The following is a 21,975-nucleotide window of genomic DNA, read 5'->3' as shown; positions in this document are numbered from 1 at the left end:
ATTTTCTTTATCTTTAAGCTTATATTATTAATTGAATTTATTATATTAGTTTATCTTTAATTTTTTTGTTAATTAAATTATCTTAGTTTTGGATAGAATTTTCTAGACTGATATTATCTAAATTATTAAATATTTTATTAAGGTATTTATTGATTTTATCTATATCCATTTTCTCATTTTAACTTTTAAATTCGAATTTATTTTAATGTTTGAGTTACTTATGTCTAAATGTTCACTTAATTTTAAAATTTCTGAATTAACCAAATTATTTGAATTGGTTTGGTCATTATTCTATTTGACCAAGTTAAGGTTGATGCCAAATTGATCAAAGTCTTGATTAACTTGATCAGAATCTAGATTATTTTGTGATTTTGAATTTAAATCATGTACCGGATAATTTCATATTTATCTAAATGATCATGCAAATTATTTAAACTACTATTGTTAGGGGTATTTTGGTAAATTATACTAACCTTAAGTGCATCCCCTAATTCAGTAAATTTTTCGATTGGATTTGACTCGAATCCATATTTGATTCTGACTTGATCCTCTAGCTCTAACGACTCCTCGTGTAGTTTGATCAACTAGGTCCAAAGTTCATGTGCGCTATTGTACATTTCAAGTATGCATAAAACATTGTTAGGTAAAATATTACAAATAAGTTTACTTACATTTTTTTTTTTCAGTTCTGAGTCCCGAGAAGACTTTCTCAATATTAGCAAATTATCAAAATTTATACTTCCTAAAAATCATTCCATTGCTTGCCTCCAGTAGTTGAAATCTTCTTGATCATATGATGGTGGTTCATGGATGTTTCGTCCTTCTTGAATAGACATTGGTATACTTGCAAAAAATATAGACAAGAAGCAAATTCCAAGACTTTGTCTTGGGGTAAGTAACGTGGGAGATACAGAAATGAAGATATTTCATCATTTTTCTTAATAATAAAATATTAAAAAAATAATAAAAAGTATTATGACAAATTTTACCATAATGGTTATTTTGTCAAGTTAAACTAATAGTGAAAAAAAATTGGAGGAAAAAAATGAAAGTCGTAAGAATAATTTTTAAACGAAAACGATATTAAAATTTTCTTTTGAAAAGGAACCCGTTTGCCTGATTGGTGGTTGCACCAATTCAAAGCGGTACCCGCTCTGATATTACTTGTTGGATCGTAAAGAAACGCTAAGGGGGGGGGGTGAATAACGTTCGTCGAAAATCGAAACAGAAATAAAGTACGCGGCGAAAGAGAAAAATTGAAGCAACGCTAATACACCAAGTTTTACTTAGTTGGGAGCCTTCGTTGACTCTTACTCCAAGGCCTGCACATGAGAGTGCTTTCGGTGGACAATTCACTAATAGTTCGGAAAAGTATTATACGATAAGTACAAGAACTATAAAAGTTATCGACAACAAAGAAAACAAAACTGAGTCGCAGGTTGTCGGAGAAGCTTTGCAGCGTCACTGGAACGTCTTTGGAGCAGCACACAAGAGAGCAATCATAGAAGAAAGTTGTTTTTCGACTCTTGGTGGAAGGCTACTTATATAAGCAGTTATGGGTGCTTGGATCCCTTTCAGGTGCCTGGACCGTGATGTCGGTTTACCCAATCAACACGTTCCAAACTGACAACGAGATTAGTTTTGGCATTCCGAGCGCCTTGACCAGTTCTGGGTGCTCGGATCCCTTCCGAGCACCTGGACCCCCATTTTCCAGCAACTCGTTTTCCTGCAAAAAAAGGTTAGTCCGAGTTAATAAAAATTATGCTACCCTGCAAAACAAAGTTAGCACAATATAATGAATAGAGTAGTAATTAGATTCTGTCTGCTTGAGACCGGAATCTAGTAAAGATCTCAATTTAGATTTTCCAAATTGATCTAAGTTAGATCGACGCCTACTGTTCCCTCAAATGGGGAACGCGTCCTCACAAGTCACTTCCTTCCAGTGACTTACCTTAACTTACCGCCTTGCCAGACATCTGGTCAGCTCGTCGACCTGTTCGAATTTCGTGCTAGCTATCTGGTCGACCCGTTGACCTAGCTGGACTTCGTGCCAGATATCTGATCAGTCCGTCGACCTATCTGGACTTCGTACCAACTATCCGGTTAGCCTGTCGACCTAGCTGGATTTATTGCCAGATATCCGATCAACCCGTCAACCTATCTGGATTTTTCCTGCACACTTAGTTACATCGTTAGATCATAACAAACCTAACTTAACTTACTTTATCATTCATCAAAATTTGAGTTTGACCGTTAGTGCAACATGCACCAACAATAACAACTTTAAAAATAATAAGTATAAAGGCAGAGTTTATTTGATTACAATCTAGGTGGTTGTTAATCTAAAATAGATGAAAGTGTACTAAAATTTTTCTTAGTTGAAGGTGGAGAAATCTCTTGCACTATTTGAAAGCTTACAAATTAACTAGGAGTTTAATATAGAAGTTATTGTTCAAATTATTTTAATTACTATTATCAGGAGGCTTTTTGTAGCCTCCTGGGATGAACTAGCCGTTGCTTTTCGTTGCTCGGAGGTGCCTTCAAGGAGATCCAAGGCGCCTCCAAGAAGATAAACTTTACCCTCTAGAGATAAAGCTCTATATTCTTCCAACGACTATTGAAAGCACCTCCAACAGGTTTGAGGGTGCCTTCTACATACTTGAAGGTGCCATCCATGATCAGACATTGAAGGCGCATTCTATCTCCTTGAAGGCGCCTCCAGCAGCTGCTTGCAGATTCTAAAGTAAACCTCGAAGGTGGCTTTTCTTCGCGTGGGTGATACTTCGACAGTTCGAAGTTGAGCTCACCCTAACCCAACTCTGACCTTTTCCTTGAGTAGGATTCCTCCTCGGCTTCTCGTCTCTCGGTTACGTTGTGTAGGTCCTTCTTGTCCATCGATGTACTCTTCCGTAGCTACTCATCCCTTGGATACATCTAGCCCGTCAACTCTCCTCCCATGTCATCCTTCTCGTCCGCTACGTCTTCCGTTCGACTTCTTGTGTTCCTAAATTCCTGCACACTTAGACACAAGGATCAAACACAACATGACCTAACTTGACTTGTTTAACTACATCAAAATCAACCCAGTGCACTTACAGTTATAAGCGATTCTGCACTTGTGCCTGTGGTCCAGACTCTCATGCTGTCCAGACGAGTTATAAACGAGCATGCCCTCACACCTGTCCCATACTCTCGTGTCGTTCGACCGAGTTATAAGTGAGCATACCCTCACACCTATATTCTAGATTATTGTGTTGATTGACTAAGTTATAAGCAAGTATGCTCTCACGCCCACGTTCTAAGGCATTCAGATCATACACTTGCTTCAATCTCCAGGTATTCAAGTCATACACGATGCTTTCACTCTCCAAGGCATTTTGGTCATACACTATGCCTCCAGACTATCATGTCGACCAACCGACAAAGTTATAAATGAGTATGCTCTCATGCCTATCCCAGACTCTCATGCTGTCCGGTCGAGTTATAAGAGAGTATGCCCTCACGACCGTCCCAAACTCTCGTATCATTCGGCAGAGTTATAAGCGAACTCACCCTCGTGCTTGTGCCTCCATACTCTTGTATTATCCGACCGAGTTATAAGCGAGCATGCCCTCGTGCTTTTATTCTAGACTCTCATGCCGCCTGGTCGAGTTATAAGTGAGTTTGCTCTCACGCTTGCCCCAGACTCTCGTGCTGCCCAGCAGAGTTATAAATGAGTCTGCTCTCACTCTTGTTTCAGATTCTCATGTCATCCGATCTAGTTATAAGTCTACTTGCTTTCTCGTCTGTTCTCAACGCTTACCATAATTGTGAACTATTTGAATGGGCAATGCTTCCAGATAAAACTCGAACAGCAGAAATAAGATCGAGTGTCTGAGCCAATGCCACTAAAGAACATAAGTGTCTAGTCAGTCGAGTTTGCAACCACCTTTGATTAGACTTGAAGGGGAGGCTAGTGATACGGTGAGTAAAGTGGGATCCTCGAAGTTGGGTTCGATATCAAGAAAGTCGGCTGATGTGGCAATCAAAGTCAAGAGGAGGTCAACTATCGGGTCGTATCAATGTCATCCTGAAATAAGTTCAGTGTTACTACCAAGTGCTCTAGTTGATTAGACCAAAGGGTCGATCGGACACGCTAGGTGCATTGCTCGGCTAGACTGAACTCTTTATTCAAGTATTGAAACCGAGTGCAAGATGAACCCCAACATAAATTAAAGGTCGATCAGACATATTGTTCGAGAGGATGCCGAATCCCCAGTCTACAGCCGGTTGACCCAGAGTCGGTTGAACTCATAGGGCTTGTCTCCCCACTACGCAAAGGTATGCCCCCTAGTCTATATCTAGTCGGCTCCATAACTGATCAGACTTATAAGGTCCAACTCCCCACTTATCCAAAGACAAAGCTCTCAACTTACATCCGCTCAGCTCTAGAGCCAGTCGGACCTCTAGGGCTCAACTTCTCACTCATGGGCATGACCCTCAACTTACATCCACTCATTCTCGGTGTAGGTCAGACATCCGAGACTCAGTTTCCCACATGAGCATAGCTCATAGCTTATAGCCAGTCAAACTCTCTCTAAGAGATAACATTATCAGAGAATTGTAGCAACCTGTCAGAGAATATGTTATTATTCCGACATATGCATGTAATGAAATCTTCCTCCGCCTATAGGAAGATTGTCGTACATACTCCACCACTGAACATACTCTGACGTCTCATTAATGCAGAGGTTATGAGAAGCGATATAAAAAGGGTTCCTTTCCGTTAGCTAAGTACGTGCATAAATGCATACGCATTCACATACTCATGCATTTACATTATTGTTCCACTATTCATCATCTTCTCTATTTTTCGCTTGGTTATTATTTTGACTTGAGCGTCGGAGTACCTATGGCAGAGATCCTTTCCTTGATTCTCGACTTTATCTATGATATGCATAGGTCCATAACCCTTAACTCCAGAGTCACTTAGTACAATCTTTTTTCAACCAATTTTCTCCCAATTAATTTATAAGGCACCTTGACACCACGCCTAATCAGCACGCCATCTCTCTCATTTTCAGAGGCGCGCTGCCTCATTTCGAGACAGAATCAGTGATATTGAACCATTTATATGATCCATTTGTATCTTTTAATTTACCCTGATAATTAATAAAACAGCGGTCTAAATCAAACCCTTTGCCCTATGAGTTCTGTTGTTGCAGAGTAATTCTATATTTTCGTCCCTCGTCTAATATGCGCTGAAACTAAGAATATTTTCGGGATAAAAAGAATATAACGAGACGTTTATTATAATAAAAATGGTTTTATACGTGGGCCTCCTTTTGATTTTTGTTTTTTTACAACTAATTATTTAAAAATAATAAACGTAAAGTTTTAAAAGGACAAGTGACTGAATTATATTATTTTATATAGTTCGGAAAGTACATAAAAAATTCTTATACGTAATTAAAAAATACAACATATAAAATACATTACTATTTTAAAATTATCCCTGAAATTCTCATTATTATTAAAGTTATCTTTTAGTATTTTTGTACTCACTTCAATTACATCTTAATATTTTATTAGACCTTTAATAACTAATTTAGATTAATCCTAAAATAAAATTATGTTATTTTTATATTAAAAATAAATTAAAATATATTAATAATTTTTAAAATTATTTTATATAAAAATGTATATTACAATACTGTGAGGGAGAATTTTTTATAAATATTTTAAAATATCTAATATAAAAAATTAAATTTATTTTTTTATAAAAAATCTGTTATAATAGTTTATTATTATGATTATTATGATAGCTTACATTTATGTAGGCATTACTGCCTAAGGGCAATAACATTATCATTATTATCACTCATGACAATAGATTATCTTTTTAAGTCTTTATCATTTTAGAAATTATAATTTTAATTTGAGCGTAGTTTTTTAAAAACAGCAAAATCTTGAGGCCTTTTGAAAATTCGCCATTTTAACTTTGATGAGGCTATTCTGGTCATTTAATACTTTTTTTAATATATATTCTGAAGACCTACGAAAGAGAAACGAAAGAGAAAGCGAAAAGAAGAAAGAGAAAAGAGGGATTAGAGAGAGAGAGAGAGGGAGACAGAGAGCGGGCGATTTGAGTTTGGGCAGCCGCTCCGTCTCCTTGGAGCCGCCGTCGGACGGCGCTGTACCGGTCATCGCCATGGTTTCCGATCAAGAGATCGCCAGCTGCATCGAGTCCGTCCTGCGGCAGTCAGCAGATCCTGTCGGCACCCTATCCGGAGTCGTCCGCCAGGTCGAGGCCAAGCTAGGCGTCGATCTCTCGCACAAGTCCACCTTCATACGAGACCAGATCGAGCTCCTTCTTGGCCCCTCCAGGGCACCTCCGGCCGCCCTTCTTGCTCCGCAGCAGCCTCCTCCCACTGCTTCCCCGCATAACCCCTACTTCCTCCTGCCCCACCTCCAGCTACAACATCAGATCGCCAGTCAGCAGCCAGCTTCCTCCGTGTCCCCAAATCCTTTTCCCCCTCAGCAGCACCCTGGAATCGCCTTCCAGTATCCCCCGCCACCGCCTCTGCCAGCTGCTGCTGTCATGGCGGCATACCACCTCCAACAACAGCTCCACCAGACACCGCAGGGCGTCTCTTCTGCTATCCGCACCCCACCTGTGGCTGTCGCTGTGTCTGCTCCCAAGGAAAGGTACTACCTTTTGCTCGTAGCACATTATACACATCAACCGCGTTATTTTGAGGCTTATATTGAGCCACCCCTTAGTTTTAAACTATCGATGCTCCACCCTTTATTTGATCCTATTTCCATTATATATAGATATATTTCTTTTTCCTTATTTGAGCATGGAGATTAATGGTTTGGGCGTCCGTAATAAGGAGTCGGAGAGTTTGTTCAACATATTAGTTTATCTTTAGACGCGTGAGTGAGTTAAATGTGTATCCCGTCTTGTTGTTATTTTGTGGGTTCATCTTAAGATTTGGAGCATCCAAGCTTAGACAAAAAAGATAAAACAAAAGAACACGAAGAAAGAATATATTGCAAGATCATAGTCGCAAATGCATGCTTGAGAACTGCAGTTTTTGTAATTTTGTGTTGGTGAACTAGAGTGCTATCAAACATTTAATTGATTGCTACTTTATTTGCCAAGCCCCTCATGATCCTGGCTGTTTACCTATGTAAGAGATTTGAAAAATCAAATCCTGGTTTCTCTACTTCTCTTTATTCCATTCATGGCTTGTACCAATTCACAAGGCTTGCAGCAGTTTGGAATAGGTAGACCCGTAATGCAATGTGCTTAAGCCTTAATACAGTACTATTTGTAATTATACTTGATTTGCATGTAACAGAGAATTTTGGTCTTATTCTTACAATTTTTCAAGAGAAGATTTGTTCTGTTTTTTTGTGTATAGATTGGTAACTGAACCTACTCATGTCATAATCTTAATCATCATCGTCATTATAAGGATTAAATTATGTTAGCCCCAAGTATTTGAGGTCAGATCCTTTGGCGAACCATATAGAAAGCTACACCATTATTAACCTAATCTATTAGTCTTACCCTCTAGAAAAAGGATCTGCTTATTCCCCTTCACTATGGCCTTTGTTTCCCGACCCTTCCCTGATTCCTTGATGATTTTATAGGGAGGGGTCGAGGAAAAGTGACCCTTCCCTCTCTTGACTCATTATGTCAATTATGTTTCAACCCATTTTATATTGTGTAATTAACTTGAGACAAGAACCAAAACATATACTTCATGAATATTTCATGGCAGGATGCATGCTGGGCCTTTGTTTTTTCGAATTTTATTGGGGAGGTAATCAATTACTAATGAACTTGAATTGGTAGTGTTGTGGCAGCCTCGTGTTCTGGGACCAACCTTCTCTTGCATTTTTAATTTTCATAGGAAGATAGATGTTTTTTTGTAAAAAAAAATTATTTATAGTTCATCAATACATTCAGTCGATGAATATGTTAAAAAATGCATAAATTTGGTACTTTATGTATTATTCTGATCTGTGGGGTTCTGTGGTTAGTCTTGTTTACTCTTATTTCATGTACGGTACAGTGCACCACCTAAGGCTAAAAGAAAAGGTGGTCCTGGTGGTCTAAACAAAGTTTGTGGCGTTTCACCTGAACTCCAGCCCATTGTCGGTGAGGCAGCAATGTCAAGAACTGAGGTCCATCTTACAATCAGCAAATTCACTGTTCCAAACCTTGCTCCAACAGTTGCTATTGTTCTATATATACTCATCACACATCTCACTGCAGATTGTGAAGCAGCTCTGGGCTTACATCCGAAAAAACAATCTCCAAGATCCTAATAATAAGAGGAAGATCATATGTAATGATGAACTGCAGCGGGTGTTTGAGACTGACAGTACTGACATGTTCAAAATGAACAAACTGTTAGCTAAACATATTCTTCCTCTTGATTGTGCAAGTATGCTGTTTATCTTGCATATTTGTGTGTGCATCTTTGTCATGAAAAACTGAAGAATAGAATGTTTTGTTTCTTACTCAGAAGAGACTGCTCCTGAGATTAAAAGGCTAAAGGCTGAAGAGACTACACCTGAAGTTTCTGAACCTGGTTCTGATGGATATCCTCTTTCTATTTCTGATGCTCTAGCAAATTTTTTTGGATGTGAAGAAAGAGAAATGCTCCAATCTGCTGCTTTGAGCCGTCTATGGGACTATATAAAGGCCAATCAGCTGGAAGTAAGTTCAAACTATTTGCATGAGATAACATTGTCAGTTTTCATCATATATGTATAGTTTGTTATGCCTAATATATTCTGCTCAGAGGCCAATAATTTCTGTTTGCATAGTTATTTTTGCTTTTATGGGTATTTAAAGATAGGTGTGTGCCGTTACAACAGCAAACAATAACAACAACTAAAACTTATCCCATTAGGTGAGATAGATGTGTGATGTTACTAAATAAAAAATACTGTGAGAAAGTAGGTTAAGGTGGAATGAGTATGCTCACAGCGATAATAAATTCTATCAGTTAGGAAAGTTGATCTGATTAGATTTGAAGGTGTAAAGGCTGGAGAGAGAGAGAGAGAGTATAATTAACACAATCAGAAGTGATTTAAGAAATATGAAGATTTGGTGTTGTTTATTTGATCATAATCTTTTTTAATCTAATTTTTTTGATGCTTATAATGCTTTTGCATTTACAGATTTTGAAAATTTATCAACTTCATTTATAATTTAGGATCAGCTGCATCTATCTGATATATCCCTTGTTTGCCAACAATTATTATTTGTAACCAGATATGCTTCCTTATTTTTTGTAGGATCATACAAATATGGTGATTACATGCGATACCAAGCTTGAAGAATTGTTTGGTTGCAAGAGTCTTACTGCCACAGGTGTAACTGACATGTTGGCAAACCATTTACTCAAAAAATCATGATCGTCTTAGGTAACCTGGTTATATGATCTATGATTATCATCTCCTCTTTGCACTGTTTTTTTTTAATCTGTTGTTTGTCTCTATATACTCTTTTCCCTCTTTGTTGATCTGAGGATATGCTGACAATTACTGAGACTTGTTTACTCTGGATGAAGTCTTTTTTTGATTGTATGCACTCTTACATGGTGAGATGAGTTGATGTCTAGTTTATATTACCAAATTATACTAGACTATTGTAACCATTATCAATTAGGAAAATTTTGTAGCAGCCTTTTTGTAGAATTTTCTAGACTAATGCTTTGAAATCTCATGTTGACATGTGTTGCACTCTTATGTTTCATCTTTTGACTTTGCAATTCAAATTATCATCACAAAAGCACAAAAACATGGTCATTCTGTTAGTGTGCCTGTGCAGTAATTTTTTTAAATTCGGGTTTCCCATTTTTCATGTTGTTTGCAGAAGTTAAAATGTCATGTTCTCCTTAATATGCATATAGTTGAATTCAACATAATCCTTAGCTTGTTATGATTTGCTTTCCATAAAATTGAAATCATGTTTAGACACTCAGCGAAAAGGGCATGCCTTTGCTTAGAAAAAGCAACGTATACATTTCTATAAGTACCACATATAGGTCAATCTACCATATCATACCCGTTTTAATTATTTTTGCCAAAATACATCTCTCATTGTTGAAGGAGAGTCTTGGCGCAACAATACATGCTCTTACCAAATGTAAGGTAAGGCTGCGTACAATAGGGTCGACCCTTCCTCGGGACTCCACACTAGCGGGAACTTCGTGCATTAGGCTGCCTTACATCTCTCATTATTATTGTTCCTATTTTACACCCAATTTCAAATATACCTTCAGAACTATCTTTTGCCTATTTTTGCAAGTTGATTTGTAGATTCACCTGCCATGTGATTTTCACTCAAATCATCTTGTTTTCGCTCCTCTTCTTGATGCACAAGGATGGATTATTATCTTGAACTCATGATCCAATTTTTTGACCCCTTGTTGTACGTCATCAAATCTATCCTTGTATCTACTCATGCAGAGTGTCCCATTAGTGCCACAAGACTTCCTATTCTTCCTGAAGACTCTCTTATATCGCCCTCCATATTTCTCTTTATTTAAGCTCGAGGTCTTTCTCTCTTTATTCTATAATATAAATTTTTTGTTTCTAATTGTAGCTTTGCTGGACTGCTGGTTTATGTACAATTTTAAGTTACTTTATATTGCTTGCCTAATCTGGAAATATATGTTTTATGCATTGAACATCTTCTGCTGCTTTATTTATCGTCACTCCCTGCTAAAGATGAATGTGCTTTTCATGATTTATCGCACATATTCATTGTCCTTCACGTGCAGATCTTTGCTTAAGCTTGAAACTGCTCTATGGATCTTAAGAGCGGGATATCTGGATTACCCAAAAAAAAAAATTAGAATGTCTGCTTCCGACTTTAGCTTAATTGGACTGCTAGTTTATAGAGAAATTTATTGTTACTTTCTACTAAAGTTGACCGAGTTCTTCGTGTCATCAATGCGCTTTATAATTATATGACGAAGTGGTGCATATCTCACTCTTTGATAATCATTATCAGTTTTATTTTTGTATAATTCTTATCGACGATCTGTTAGACAACCATGATGCTGTATTTGGTTCTTTATGATGACTGATGTGTAATAGCTTCTCATTGCGCAGACATTTTTCTGTTTTGTCAGGTTGGTCTTAACACTCACAAAGCTGGAAAAAGGGACTCTACTACCAAGTGCTCTTACTGGTTGTATGTTACAATGTTAGAAAGTAGTTTCTAGTTAGGTTGTTATGTAACTTATTCACTGATGCTCCTAATCAAGACAGTTGACTTCAATTACTCTCTTTCGATTCTACCTTTATCTACATCGGAGCTACTGACACGAATCGACCTTACTAAATTATATCATTGTAAATCGAATGCTTTGGAGATAGATGAATACAGATTGCACCCTCCACCTCTCGTGAGAATCTACTTCAGATGGACAATCTTTCTTGGTAAGTTGAAAGCTTCTCCTTTAACCTTGTGTCTGGTTATACTCCTGTTTGAATCGCTTGAAATTTCAGGCAATGCCTTATTCAGGTGGTTTTTGTTATCTTTCTAAGTTGATGAATACAGGTGCTCCTTCCATTGGAAGAACCAATTTTTGAAAGTTTAACGTCTCATGTTGAGTTTGCATCGTCACGAGTTGGGTTGTAATGTAATCTTTCTTCTATCCTAGTTCAAAATTTTGCTTGATTTCTTTGCTAATATAGTTAATGTCACCCAATTGATCAATGATTAATATAGATTACTTTTAATATATATATTTTTTTTCAGATTTAATTGTTGTCAAGGAAAACTTCAGGTAAAATATTATTAATGTGTGATTTTGCTTTGAAATCGATCTTAATTTTGAGCCGTCAGATTTATGCGGTTACAACTTACGCTCCTCGTCTAGTTCGGTTATCATCCGCAATCGCAAATTATAGGAACGTGCGCAGAGATGGACTAATGCGGCAGAAGCCTTCTATTACGTAAGGAAACAGAGCGAGCGGTGATGGCGGCGGACTCCTTCGACGCCCACTCTGAGATCGCCGATGTTCTCTCTGGCTTCCTCTCCGACCCCTCTGACGCCTCCTGCTTCCTCCTCGATGAGACGATGACCTCCTCCTCCACCCTACACTACCTGACTCCGCCGCCAGCTGTGGCAGCATCCACCCATCCTTCTCTGCCCCTTCCTCCCTCTTCGCTCAACCGGCGGTTCAGGAGTCCAGCGGCGTGGCCCTGTTCCGGCATTGGCCGAAGCGCCACCGGAGTTGCGGCGACCTGTATTGCCACCGCCGGATGCCGGCGCCGGAGAGGCGGGCGGAACTGTCAGCGCAGAGCACGGCGGCTCGGGCGAGGAGGAAGAGGATCGCAGAGAAGACGACCGCGGAGATGCTGCAGGCTGCCGCAGGCTACGTCAAGTTCATGCAGGCCCAAGTTGGGCTTCTTGGGTTCTCCGGAGGCCCAATTGAGGTCCAATTAATTAACATTTTTTTATATAAAAAATAATAATTATTAAAAAATGATAACCGTTTGATTTTCTTATTACATTGTAGGATTGGATCGCTCCATTAGAGATTGAGAGGAGGACTCGAGTCCTCATGTCAACGATACAAGTGCAAGAACCGTTGGCCGCAGAAGGCCGGTGTGTGGCGCCAAGAGAGGTGGTTAAGACTATGGTGAAGGACGGCGATATCAAGTCGAACCTTGGCATTGCTTGCGACCTAACTTGATTCATCAAGTTGATCAACATTGGACTACATTAGTGCTCAACTATAGAGTTACCTATTGTATGTATATATGTCAATATGCAATGTTTTACTCTCAAGGAAGAGGTTGTATATACGCAATTTCCACGCGACCAAAACTAACAAGTAACAACACTACTCAATACATAAATTTCATCCACACAACTATTTATAGTTATAGGGGAATCCAAGATCATATCCTCCCTCAAATTATTGTTACCCTAAATTTTATAATTATAAATCAATCACATCTTTAATTTAGGAAACTAATTCTAATTTGTTCCTCTCTACTCGAATCTAGGTTCATCACTAGCCATTCAAATCATAATATGTTATAATCAACACGGTACTTTTTTCAGCATGATAAAATTATCAAGAATCAAATGAGATCATCTAAGAAGAATGAGCTTAGCTTCTTAAATGTAAGATAGCGAAAACTATTCCTAATTACTTTGGTTGGAAATTAGAAGTTGAGAGAAGACCAATAGGGCACGTTAGAAGACTTGAGGTGGTGCGTGAAGGTCATTTTTTATTTGCTATTTTAATTTACTAGTCGATTAAAATTAGCATTTATATATCGAGAAAATTTAGCGTCATTCTCTTTACAAATAAACTAAGAATGACTAGAAATCGGAAAAAAATTCACAAAGAAAACAAATGTAAAAGTTACCATGGATTAGCTAATAAAGAGTAGATAAAATTTGCCTTTTGTAAGCCCATGCTCGATTTTGTTCTTCTATTTCAAACGATCTTCTAGTGTTCTTCTTCTACCTCTCTTTCTCTCTTAATAGAACTTGAAAGAGAAACCACCAACTTATAAATTTGAACTTATCGTCCTTGTCGAACTCAAACTCTCCTATGGCCACCACCACCTCCCACAATTTGTCTCCACCTTTGCAAGAAGCCCTCCCGCTCATCGATCAACTCATGACTCCGACTAACGGTGAAGAAAAGAGAAAAGGAAATATCGAATTCATCGCGGAGGAGGAGGAGAGTGTGGCACTTCAAATAGGATTGCCAAGCTTCAATGAAGTCGATCTCATCTCAAGAGACTCAATTCCTAATGACCCTTCTACGACATTGACAATCGAGGAATTAGAGAGAAAGGCCACAAGGGGTAGCAAGTATTGGATCCCTACCCCGTCACAAATCCTCAGTGGGCCAACTCGATTCTCCTGCTCCGTTTGCTCCAAAACTTTCAACAGATACAACAACATGCAAGTAAGTGTCCAATTCACTTTCAATAGATATAACAGCATGCAAGTAAGTGTTCGATTCATTTTGTTCTGGTTAATGGTACCGTGTAGATGCACATGTGGGGGCACGGGTCGGAGTATCGAAAAGGGCCGGAATCCCTGAAGGGGGCGCACGCGAACACGCCGGTGCGCAAATTGCCGTGCTACTGCTGCGTCGCGGGGTGCCAAAACAACATCGCGCACCCGCGCGCGAGGCCGCTCAAGGACTTCCGCACCCTCCAAACGCACTACAAGCGCAGGCACGGAGCCAAGCCCTTCGCGTGCCGCAAGTGCGCCAAGGCCTTCGCCGTGCGAGGCGACTGGCGCACCCACGAGAAGAATTGCGGCAGACTCTGGTGCGGTTTCGATCGGTCTAAGCTCCAGCATGCACTTCGTTATGCATAATTAATAATGAATTGGGGTTGATTTAGGTACTGTGTGTGTGGATCGGACTTCAAGCACAAGCGATCGTTGAAGGACCATATCGAGGGATTCGGCACCGGCCACGCGGCCTACGAGATCGACATCTTCGAAGATGTCGACAATGAGCCCTCGTCAAAGATTGATCAAGGTCGTAGTGTCCTCGGAGAACAACTATCTTTCTCCTTATAACACGCCAAGCTAGCTAGGAATATTAGTAGTCTGAATATATATATATATATATATATATATATATATAAATAAAGAGTGGAGAAATTTGTCAATTAATTTAATTAATTATATTAAATTAAACTCGGCTTAATAAATTTGGCTTAATAGAATTTGGTATGGCTATTGGGATCCCCCCAGTCGAGTCGGGTCAAAATCCAAGAGGATTGTTGACATGACGATTGATCGAACGCTAAACCTTTCAATATGGACGAATATCTCAAGAGGAGTTAAAATTCTCCCGAGCCCAGATTTCTTTAAGATAGCATATAGCTGGCTGAGCAATTTAGCTAATCGGAAATACAATTTGATTGGATAGAATGGACGTCCGATCCAACTGAACTCTTTGGTTAAAACCGATAGACCAAGTAAATAATGACGAGTCCCCGACGACATTCTATATGCCTGATCGGTCAAGCCACTACCGACCGAATCAGGGAAAAAGCTCTATCGGTTTGCTAGGGAAAAAGATTACGGGTCCCTTAGCCCAACTACCTCATATTGCTTTTTGATATTTTGTACCATAAAGGACAATAAATATTTTATATTGAAGTTGTACATTAGAAATTTCTTCTTTGTCACACATAGAGATTGTGAGTCTATTTTAGAAAATGTGTCAGAACAATATATCCTTTTTTAAAAACACTTTGAGATTTATATATAAATAAACAGTAATATTATAAAAGGGATTTTCTTCTACATAAATAGATTCACATTACGCAAAACTACGTAATTTGTTACTGTTCATAGCTTTTTACCGATTACCGACTTCAGCGTCGGATGACTTACATTGATAACCTCATCTCTAATACAGTCAGTAACACTCCTCTTGATACGTTTGAGTACTTCGAAATTTTTTTTGGACAGCTAAGAGTTTTCATTTCATCAACATCTGAACTATACGAATTCAATCTTTCGTCTCCATCGATTTTAGACATTATCAGAATTAATTTAGCCAAAACAATTATAGTGGTCGAAAAGAATAACAATCATTGATAAAAAACAATAATATTAGATTCGAGAATGGTAATACATGATATAATATGATATGATAATAACGCTTGATAATGTTTTTCTTTATTCTTTGTATAATGCTTGATATGATAATATAATGCAATTCATGCGTTTTTCTTAAACTCTCTCCGTCTAAAAGAAAAAAAAAATGAAGGAAAAAGGGAAAATTATTATATAAAATTTCTATTATGATAATGTATCCTATAATGAATCAAAGTTTCAATTTGTAATTTTTTTTATGCTACTCTAGTCCTTAATTTGTTTTATTATAAATCCACATTTGTTGATCATGGGTCGGATCTAAACCGAACCTCGCTTTGAACAATAACTGAGTTCAGTTGCCCACACGATTTAAGAAACCTAATCCATAATCGGCTTATTTCTAGACAAGCCCGATTAAGGAAAGGTTATTAATAGTTATTTAAAAAAATATTTTTTTAAAAAAATGTTTTAGGTTTTAAAATTATTTAATAATATTTTAATAATATTAATAAGGTAGTTCAATATAAATTAACTTATTTGTTTATTTTTTTTAATATGGGATTAAAGTCAAATTTTCAATTTAATTTATCTTAAATCTTCTAATGGGATGATTATATATTTAACTTATTAAATTTATTAATCTAAGTCTCTTATCAATAAGTTATTTATTGATCTAATTCTACCTTATTAAGGCGAACTAGAGGGGAGAGGGTGATTTACTCTAATCACTTCGTCTTGTTGAATTGTTGCAGGAGAAACTCGAAGCAATGTTAACACTTTTGATTTTACTTGGTACTCACCTCTCCTTGATCCACTCTTCTCACTCAAAGTATACTATGAAAACTTTCTTCTCGGAGACAGAGAAACCTCGTACAAGTACAATACGAGAAATACAATAAAAAAAAGCACATGCAAATACAAAGAAAATCAAACTCGATTTACTACAATGAACTCTTACTTAGCTTATCTTCTTCTTGCTTGGATTACCTCTTGGTGGTAGAAAATATAGCAACACTTTATCTCCAAACACCGAAGAAATCGACGGACAATGGCAGAGAAGAAGGGCTATCAAATCCTTTATGAAAACACCTTTTATCCCGTTGATAGGTTCCCAATCGATTAACTTTACTCCAAATCAATTGCCACATCAAATTCATTCGTTCAAACCTCGTAACGACTCTTTTCTGCTTCTCTCAATCGAACCTAATCGATTAAACAACTTTAATCGATCATCCAATCGATTCAAAAGCCCACTATTCGCTCGCATTCTCTCCTAATCAATTACTTGATCGATTGACCTCTTTGAAACTTCTTAGGCTCAAGTTGCTTTTTTCAAAGCAAAGTAGTACTTCCACCGTACTTGGAATCCAAAAGAGACCACCACACATGGTATTCTCGAAGTGGAGGATCTGATAAAGCCCGCATCAGTACCTAGACATATTTGTAAACACAACTATGTATTATCTGTGGCAAAAGGTGACAAAGTTCACCTTAGATGGCCCAGTATCGACCCCCGGCTAGATACAAGTATGTAAATCATAGGGACTTCAACTAGTAACAATAACGCTTGTAGGAAGTAAGGTAACTCACGAGGCTGTCGCACCCGCTAGAAATAGACCCAAACTTATTTGTGACAACACCACTGAAGCATTGGCGTTAGCCCGTGGGCCCTGAACCATGTATTATTGTAGCAAAAGGCGATTCGCTCGCCCTCAGCGCCTCCGTCAACCCATCCCTAGGCCAACACGGAGGAGGTAAATCACGGGGGCTACTAGCCCGGACAATGACTAGTGCATAGGGGAGGGCAGGAACCCGGCTACTAGTCGGGATTTGACCCCAGACCTCATTGTAGCAACACCCCATGCACTAGCCACTAGTCCATCCCGAGGGGACCCTTAACCATGTATTATGATTATGCATAAAGAGGCTTAATTACAAATCACAAAAACTTTAAGAAATGAAACTAAAAAAAATTAAAGCTTCAAGCATTAGTACACTATAGATAGTCCGACAACGACTAATGAAATTGGAATTTGTGGTGCAATCTAGGGCAAATTAACATAAAGGATAGCAAAGATGACAGAAGATGAGAAGGTTGGTGGTATTATTTAGTTCAATGATAGCAAAGACATTGCTCCCACCCTAAGAGAAATTTTTGAAAATCAGGGACATTGAAAAGGGCAAAGCGAAAAAGTGATCTTGAGCTTAAAATGCTTAACTTCAATATCTTTTATTTTACTTCCAATGTTTTATTTACCTCTCGCATTTTTTTTTTTTGAGCAAGCATTGTCTATTCTGCCCACTTCACCCTGAAGGAGAAGTTTATTTTACATTTCTCTTCTTCATCTTGGTAAGAACTCAGGACCTTTCTATTTGGGTCTACCTTATACGACCCTTAGGCTTAAGTTGCCCTTCTCAGTATTTAACTTCATTTGAGGTTCTAATTTAGCTCGAATTGTTTTGCATTTCGTTCAATTAATTTGAATTGTTTGCTTTTCCTTCCATTAATCGTTCTCAAACATACTGCAAAGATGGAAAAGGCCTCTACCCTTGCCAATGTTGTCCAATCAACAAACTGCAAATCATGGGAGAAACCCTCAAATTGGAGAAGAGAAAGCTTGATTCTTAGATCATTGAGTTGTAGAGGGTCAAGCTTTTAAGAGGGAGTTGAGGGCGACAATAAATTTTCAGCCACAAGCGACAATGAGGTGGAAGATATTGGTGACGATATTGGATGTGGTGGTGCTTGCCAAATTTTATATGTGGGGGTCAGGTGATTTTTGAGAAGCTGCAGAAGAAGATGGATTTGGCCTTCAATAGCAAGGGTAAGTTGGCCCTTTTACTATGAACCTTTTTATTCAAGTCCGCCTTGGTCCTTTGGCTCACTCTATTTTTAGTTCATCTAAGGTGCAATAGTTGAGCTTCTAATTTACCTCCAAGGCTCAAACAATTTTGTATCTCTTTCAATTTGTTCCAAATCTTTTCCTTCCATTAATCCGTCATAAACATGCTTTGGTTACACATAGATGCAACTTTAAACGCATGTACTTTACTGAAAGTGCTCACAGGATCATACTAAAGTCTAGGAATCTCCTTAACCCAATTTGTTTCAAAGTCAACTAGTTTTTCTTCAAAGCATCAAGCAATATTCAACAAAAGTAAATGAGCTTATTGGCCACTTTTTTCTTCATCCTAAATAGTTAAATGAACAAAATACATGGTATTTTTAGGGGGCAAGAAATGAACTTAAAATTATATTAAACCAGAGTACGGAGTAAAATGAGACTGTTTCTGTTTAAAAGAAATTCAAGCATAAAAATCACGTCTCCCCAAACTCACATGACTGGCAAGCGCCTTCATAGAAAGTTTCCCTTTTATCCTTAAAATGAACCACTCAATAAAATTGTTAACCTTCAAATTCAATTGCAGTTTGTTTCACATAGCTTTATCTCTGACAGCAAGACCAAGGTGTTTTTGCAGTTCGACAATACCATTAACTTTGAATCAGAACATTAATTAGAAGATACTGAATATCTATTTAGTCATGACATAATATCAAATGAAATTTGATGGATGATATTTCTTTTTTTTTTTTTTTTTTTTTTTGACAATTCTAGTCATTTAGATTTTAATCGATGATGATAAACTTAATGAAAGAGTTTGGACTCGCGTTAAGAACCATTTTCCCCCTTTATTAACAAAATGCAGTAGAGAAACAAAAGAAAACCATAGTGCTAGTTTTATTTGCAGTAAGTTAGACTAAATATCTGACACATATATAGATCATATCACTCTAGGAAATTATTACATATTGTATAATATTACATACAATAAGTTTCTTCATTCAGTTTCTGATAATGAAACTTGTTGCCTACTTGTGGGTAGACCCGATTACCGGCAGGATCCAAACCGGGTTATACCCGTAATTGGATCAATAGGCCGGCTAGCCGTTACCCGTTGACCTGTTATATATTTTGAATGTTGGAAAAATCGTGAAAGCAAGGAAGGAGAACTGTTCGTTGGTGGCCTCGGCTTTCTCCGGCGGCGCTCCAGCGACTGTTGCTGAGATGCAAGGACAACAAGGAGAGGCAAAGGTGGCCGTGGTTGGCTTCAAAAACAAAAGGGAAATGGGAGAAGAAGAGAGGCTGCCGTTGAGAAAAAAAGGAGAAGGGAGGCTGCCGTTGAGAAAAAAAAGGAGAAGAAGAGATGGGGGAAGAAGAAAGAGAGAAGAGCGTGGAAGGGAAAAGAGATAAGAGAAAAGAAAAATTTATTTAAAAGAATTTATATTTTATTTTGAATGAATAGATTTTAAAACTGGATTATTAGAGTATTTAGAACTTTTCCATAGTCCTTCGTTATTATATCGGCGCCACGTCAATATTTTAATATTTTAACATTTTTATTTTTAAAATTAAAAACATTTAATAAAATTTAAAAAAAACAACGAAGAAATGACTCCATGAACACAGAGCCACTTCCTCATAATTAACGAAGGAGCTCTCTCGGTGGAGCCATGTCATAATGGGAGCTCTGTGTAGATGCTATTATCTTAATTCATTTAAATTCAAAATGATCCTAATTTAAATTCATGTTATCCTTACTTTTGAAACTATTTAATGTATTTAATTTAAACTCAATCCTAACTTTAATTCAACACATTCCTTATGTCTTATTTAATTGTTCTATTTTTATCTATTCAAAATTTTACTAAAAATTTAAATTAAAATTTTAAATATTTTTAAAAATAAAATATAAATAACAATCTTGAATTGTGATGAATCATAAATCGAATCGTGAACCATAATCATCTTAGACGATTAAAATTAAAAGTTGCTCTATCAAAACCATTGAACGGTTTAATTCTGAACTATGATTGGATCTTGTTGTGGGACTTGCCCCACTTGAACATAATACGATTCCAAAGCAGTATTCATAGTGAGAAGAAAATTAGGGTACCAAATAGGTTGGTGTATTTTATCATGATTGATATTTTGTTGGCCAGATTTTTCTTTTAGGTACCAAATAACTCGGTTCCAAAGCCCTATCCATAGACGGATTATTTGAAGAACCCGGATTTGAATAACTCGATCTAATTTTTTACTATACAATATTATTCTTTTATTATTTAATAAAATAATTAAATAAAAAATTAAAACACAACATAATAATAATAATAATAATAATAATAATAATTCAATTTAATTTAATTTAAACACATAATAACAAATCCCATCTAAATTATATGATAATTATATTTGATGAGTTTAGGTATTTAAATTTAAGAGTTTATTTATCTAAATTATACTCTAAAAACTTAATTCAAGTTCATTCGGTCAACATAAGTTAAACTTGAAAATTTAGGAAATCATTAGGTCAGTTGATATGCAAAGATTTTTTAGCTTATCCTATCCAACAGTTAGGATAAAATGCTTGGATAAGTGCGGATGCTCTTATATAACACATAACATCCCAGTGGAACGGAAGAAGCTAGGTAGAGCCATCCCTCCACCTTCCCGCCCTTCTATCTGCTCCCCATCGCTGGACGTTGACGGACGGCTCCAGCCTCGAAGGAGTCAAATTCTTTGGCGTTGCGGGGACGAAAGGGAAGAGAAGGCGTGGCTTCGTGCCCTTCTCTTGCTTGCTCGAATGGGAATGCGGCGATTAGCTGGTCAAGAATCACACTACTCTTAACACAAAAACCAAAGTACAGATCAAGAATCACATATTTTAGTGCTACAATGAAGTTCCTTTTCACATAGAATTATCCAAAGGACTTGTGAAAAATGGGGATATCGAACGGGCCGGGGGATGTGAGTCATGTACAACAAGAACATTGTGTAATGCTTATGTCTCCTTTCGATTGAAGGTAACCAAAGATCAACAAGTAAAGCAGAAAATTAAGTTTAAGAAATCTTCCAATATCCGCACGAGGATTGGCTTTAGCTGTAGACAAAATTCAAATATAAATGAGGCACAACAAGGAAAGCTTCCGAGTATGAATGCAGAACAAGCTAAGGTATAGGAACTCAGGAGCATTGTGTAAATATTGACATGTCAATCTGGTGTGAAATACAAGTGCATGGAATATTTGCACCGTACCTCTTGCTATTCATATTTTAAGAAAGGTTTGAGGTTATAATAGTTGTGCTTCATGCATGATGAAAACCACATGCATTTGCAGAATTAAAGCAACATATATATGTCAGCCCAGACTGTACGTCGATTTCATTTCATTTCGAACTCAAAAAGATAAAGCTTGAGTAGGAGCATTGAATTCCATATTAATTAAGGCCTGCAAGCCAGGCTCTGAAAGAAGGTTGAACTGGTTGGTCTGCATATTTACAGGAGCAACAAGCGGAACAGT

General features: G+C 37.4%; 3 protein-coding genes across 3 annotated transcripts; all 3 read left to right on the top strand.

Moving 5' to 3' along the window:
* The first annotated feature begins 6,040 nt into the window (after positions 1-6,040).
* On the top strand, positions 6,041-11,312 carry LOC122016568. The gene is made up of 6 exons (XM_042573914.1): positions 6,041-6,687; positions 8,067-8,178; positions 8,270-8,441; positions 8,523-8,716; positions 9,301-9,429; positions 11,145-11,312. Exons 1-5 carry the CDS (start codon positions 6,191-6,193, stop codon positions 9,418-9,420), a joined length of 1,095 nt encoding a protein of 364 aa, XP_042429848.1. The 5' UTR covers positions 6,041-6,190; the 3' UTR covers positions 9,421-9,429; positions 11,145-11,312.
* Positions 11,313-11,444: 132 nt separating this feature from the next.
* Positions 11,445-12,835, top strand: LOC122016569. The gene is made up of 3 exons (XM_042573915.1): positions 11,445-11,804; positions 11,898-12,457; positions 12,541-12,835. Exons 2-3 carry the CDS (start codon positions 11,997-11,999, stop codon positions 12,557-12,559), a joined length of 480 nt encoding a protein of 159 aa, XP_042429849.1. The 5' UTR covers positions 11,445-11,804; positions 11,898-11,996; the 3' UTR covers positions 12,560-12,835.
* A 755-nt stretch (positions 12,836-13,590) lies between these two features.
* On the top strand, positions 13,591-14,579 carry LOC122013817 (zinc finger protein WIP2-like). The gene is made up of 3 exons (XM_042570041.1): positions 13,591-13,953; positions 14,040-14,323; positions 14,399-14,579. The coding sequence occupies exons 1-3, from the start codon at positions 13,591-13,593 to the stop codon at positions 14,577-14,579; spliced, it is 828 nt and encodes a 275-aa protein (XP_042425975.1).
* Positions 14,580-21,975: the final 7,396 nt, after the last annotated feature.

This window comes from Zingiber officinale, chromosome 8B (genome assembly GCF_018446385.1).
Source record: "Zingiber officinale cultivar Zhangliang chromosome 8B, Zo_v1.1, whole genome shotgun sequence".
Lineage (NCBI taxonomy): Eukaryota > Viridiplantae > Streptophyta > Magnoliopsida > Zingiberales > Zingiberaceae > Zingiber > Zingiber officinale.
Note: the sequence above shows the minus strand (reverse complement) of the source record. Positions and strands in the feature narration are given on the sequence as shown.

Excerpts from the sequence above, each read along its gene's own strand:
- LOC122016568 (XM_042573914.1), top strand. The coding sequence starts at position 6,191 with ATGGTTTCCGATCAAGAGATCGCCAGCTGCATCGAGTCCGTCCTGCGG. Across the intron at positions 8,442-8,522 it reads TCTTCCTCTTGATTGTGCAA|AAGAGACTGCTCCTGAGATT; the intron begins GTATGCTGTTTA and ends TTTCTTACTCAG. Across the intron at positions 8,717-9,300 it reads TAAAGGCCAATCAGCTGGAA|GATCATACAAATATGGTGAT; the intron begins GTAAGTTCAAAC and ends TATTTTTTGTAG.
- LOC122016569 (XM_042573915.1), top strand. The coding sequence starts at position 11,997 with ATGGCGGCGGACTCCTTCGACGCCCACTCTGAGATCGCCGATGTTCTC.
- LOC122013817 (XM_042570041.1), top strand. The coding sequence starts at position 13,591 with ATGGCCACCACCACCTCCCACAATTTGTCTCCACCTTTGCAAGAAGCC. Across the intron at positions 13,954-14,039 it reads ACAGATACAACAACATGCAA|ATGCACATGTGGGGGCACGG; the intron begins GTAAGTGTCCAA and ends GGTACCGTGTAG. Across the intron at positions 14,324-14,398 it reads AAGAATTGCGGCAGACTCTG|GTACTGTGTGTGTGGATCGG; the intron begins GTGCGGTTTCGA and ends GGGTTGATTTAG.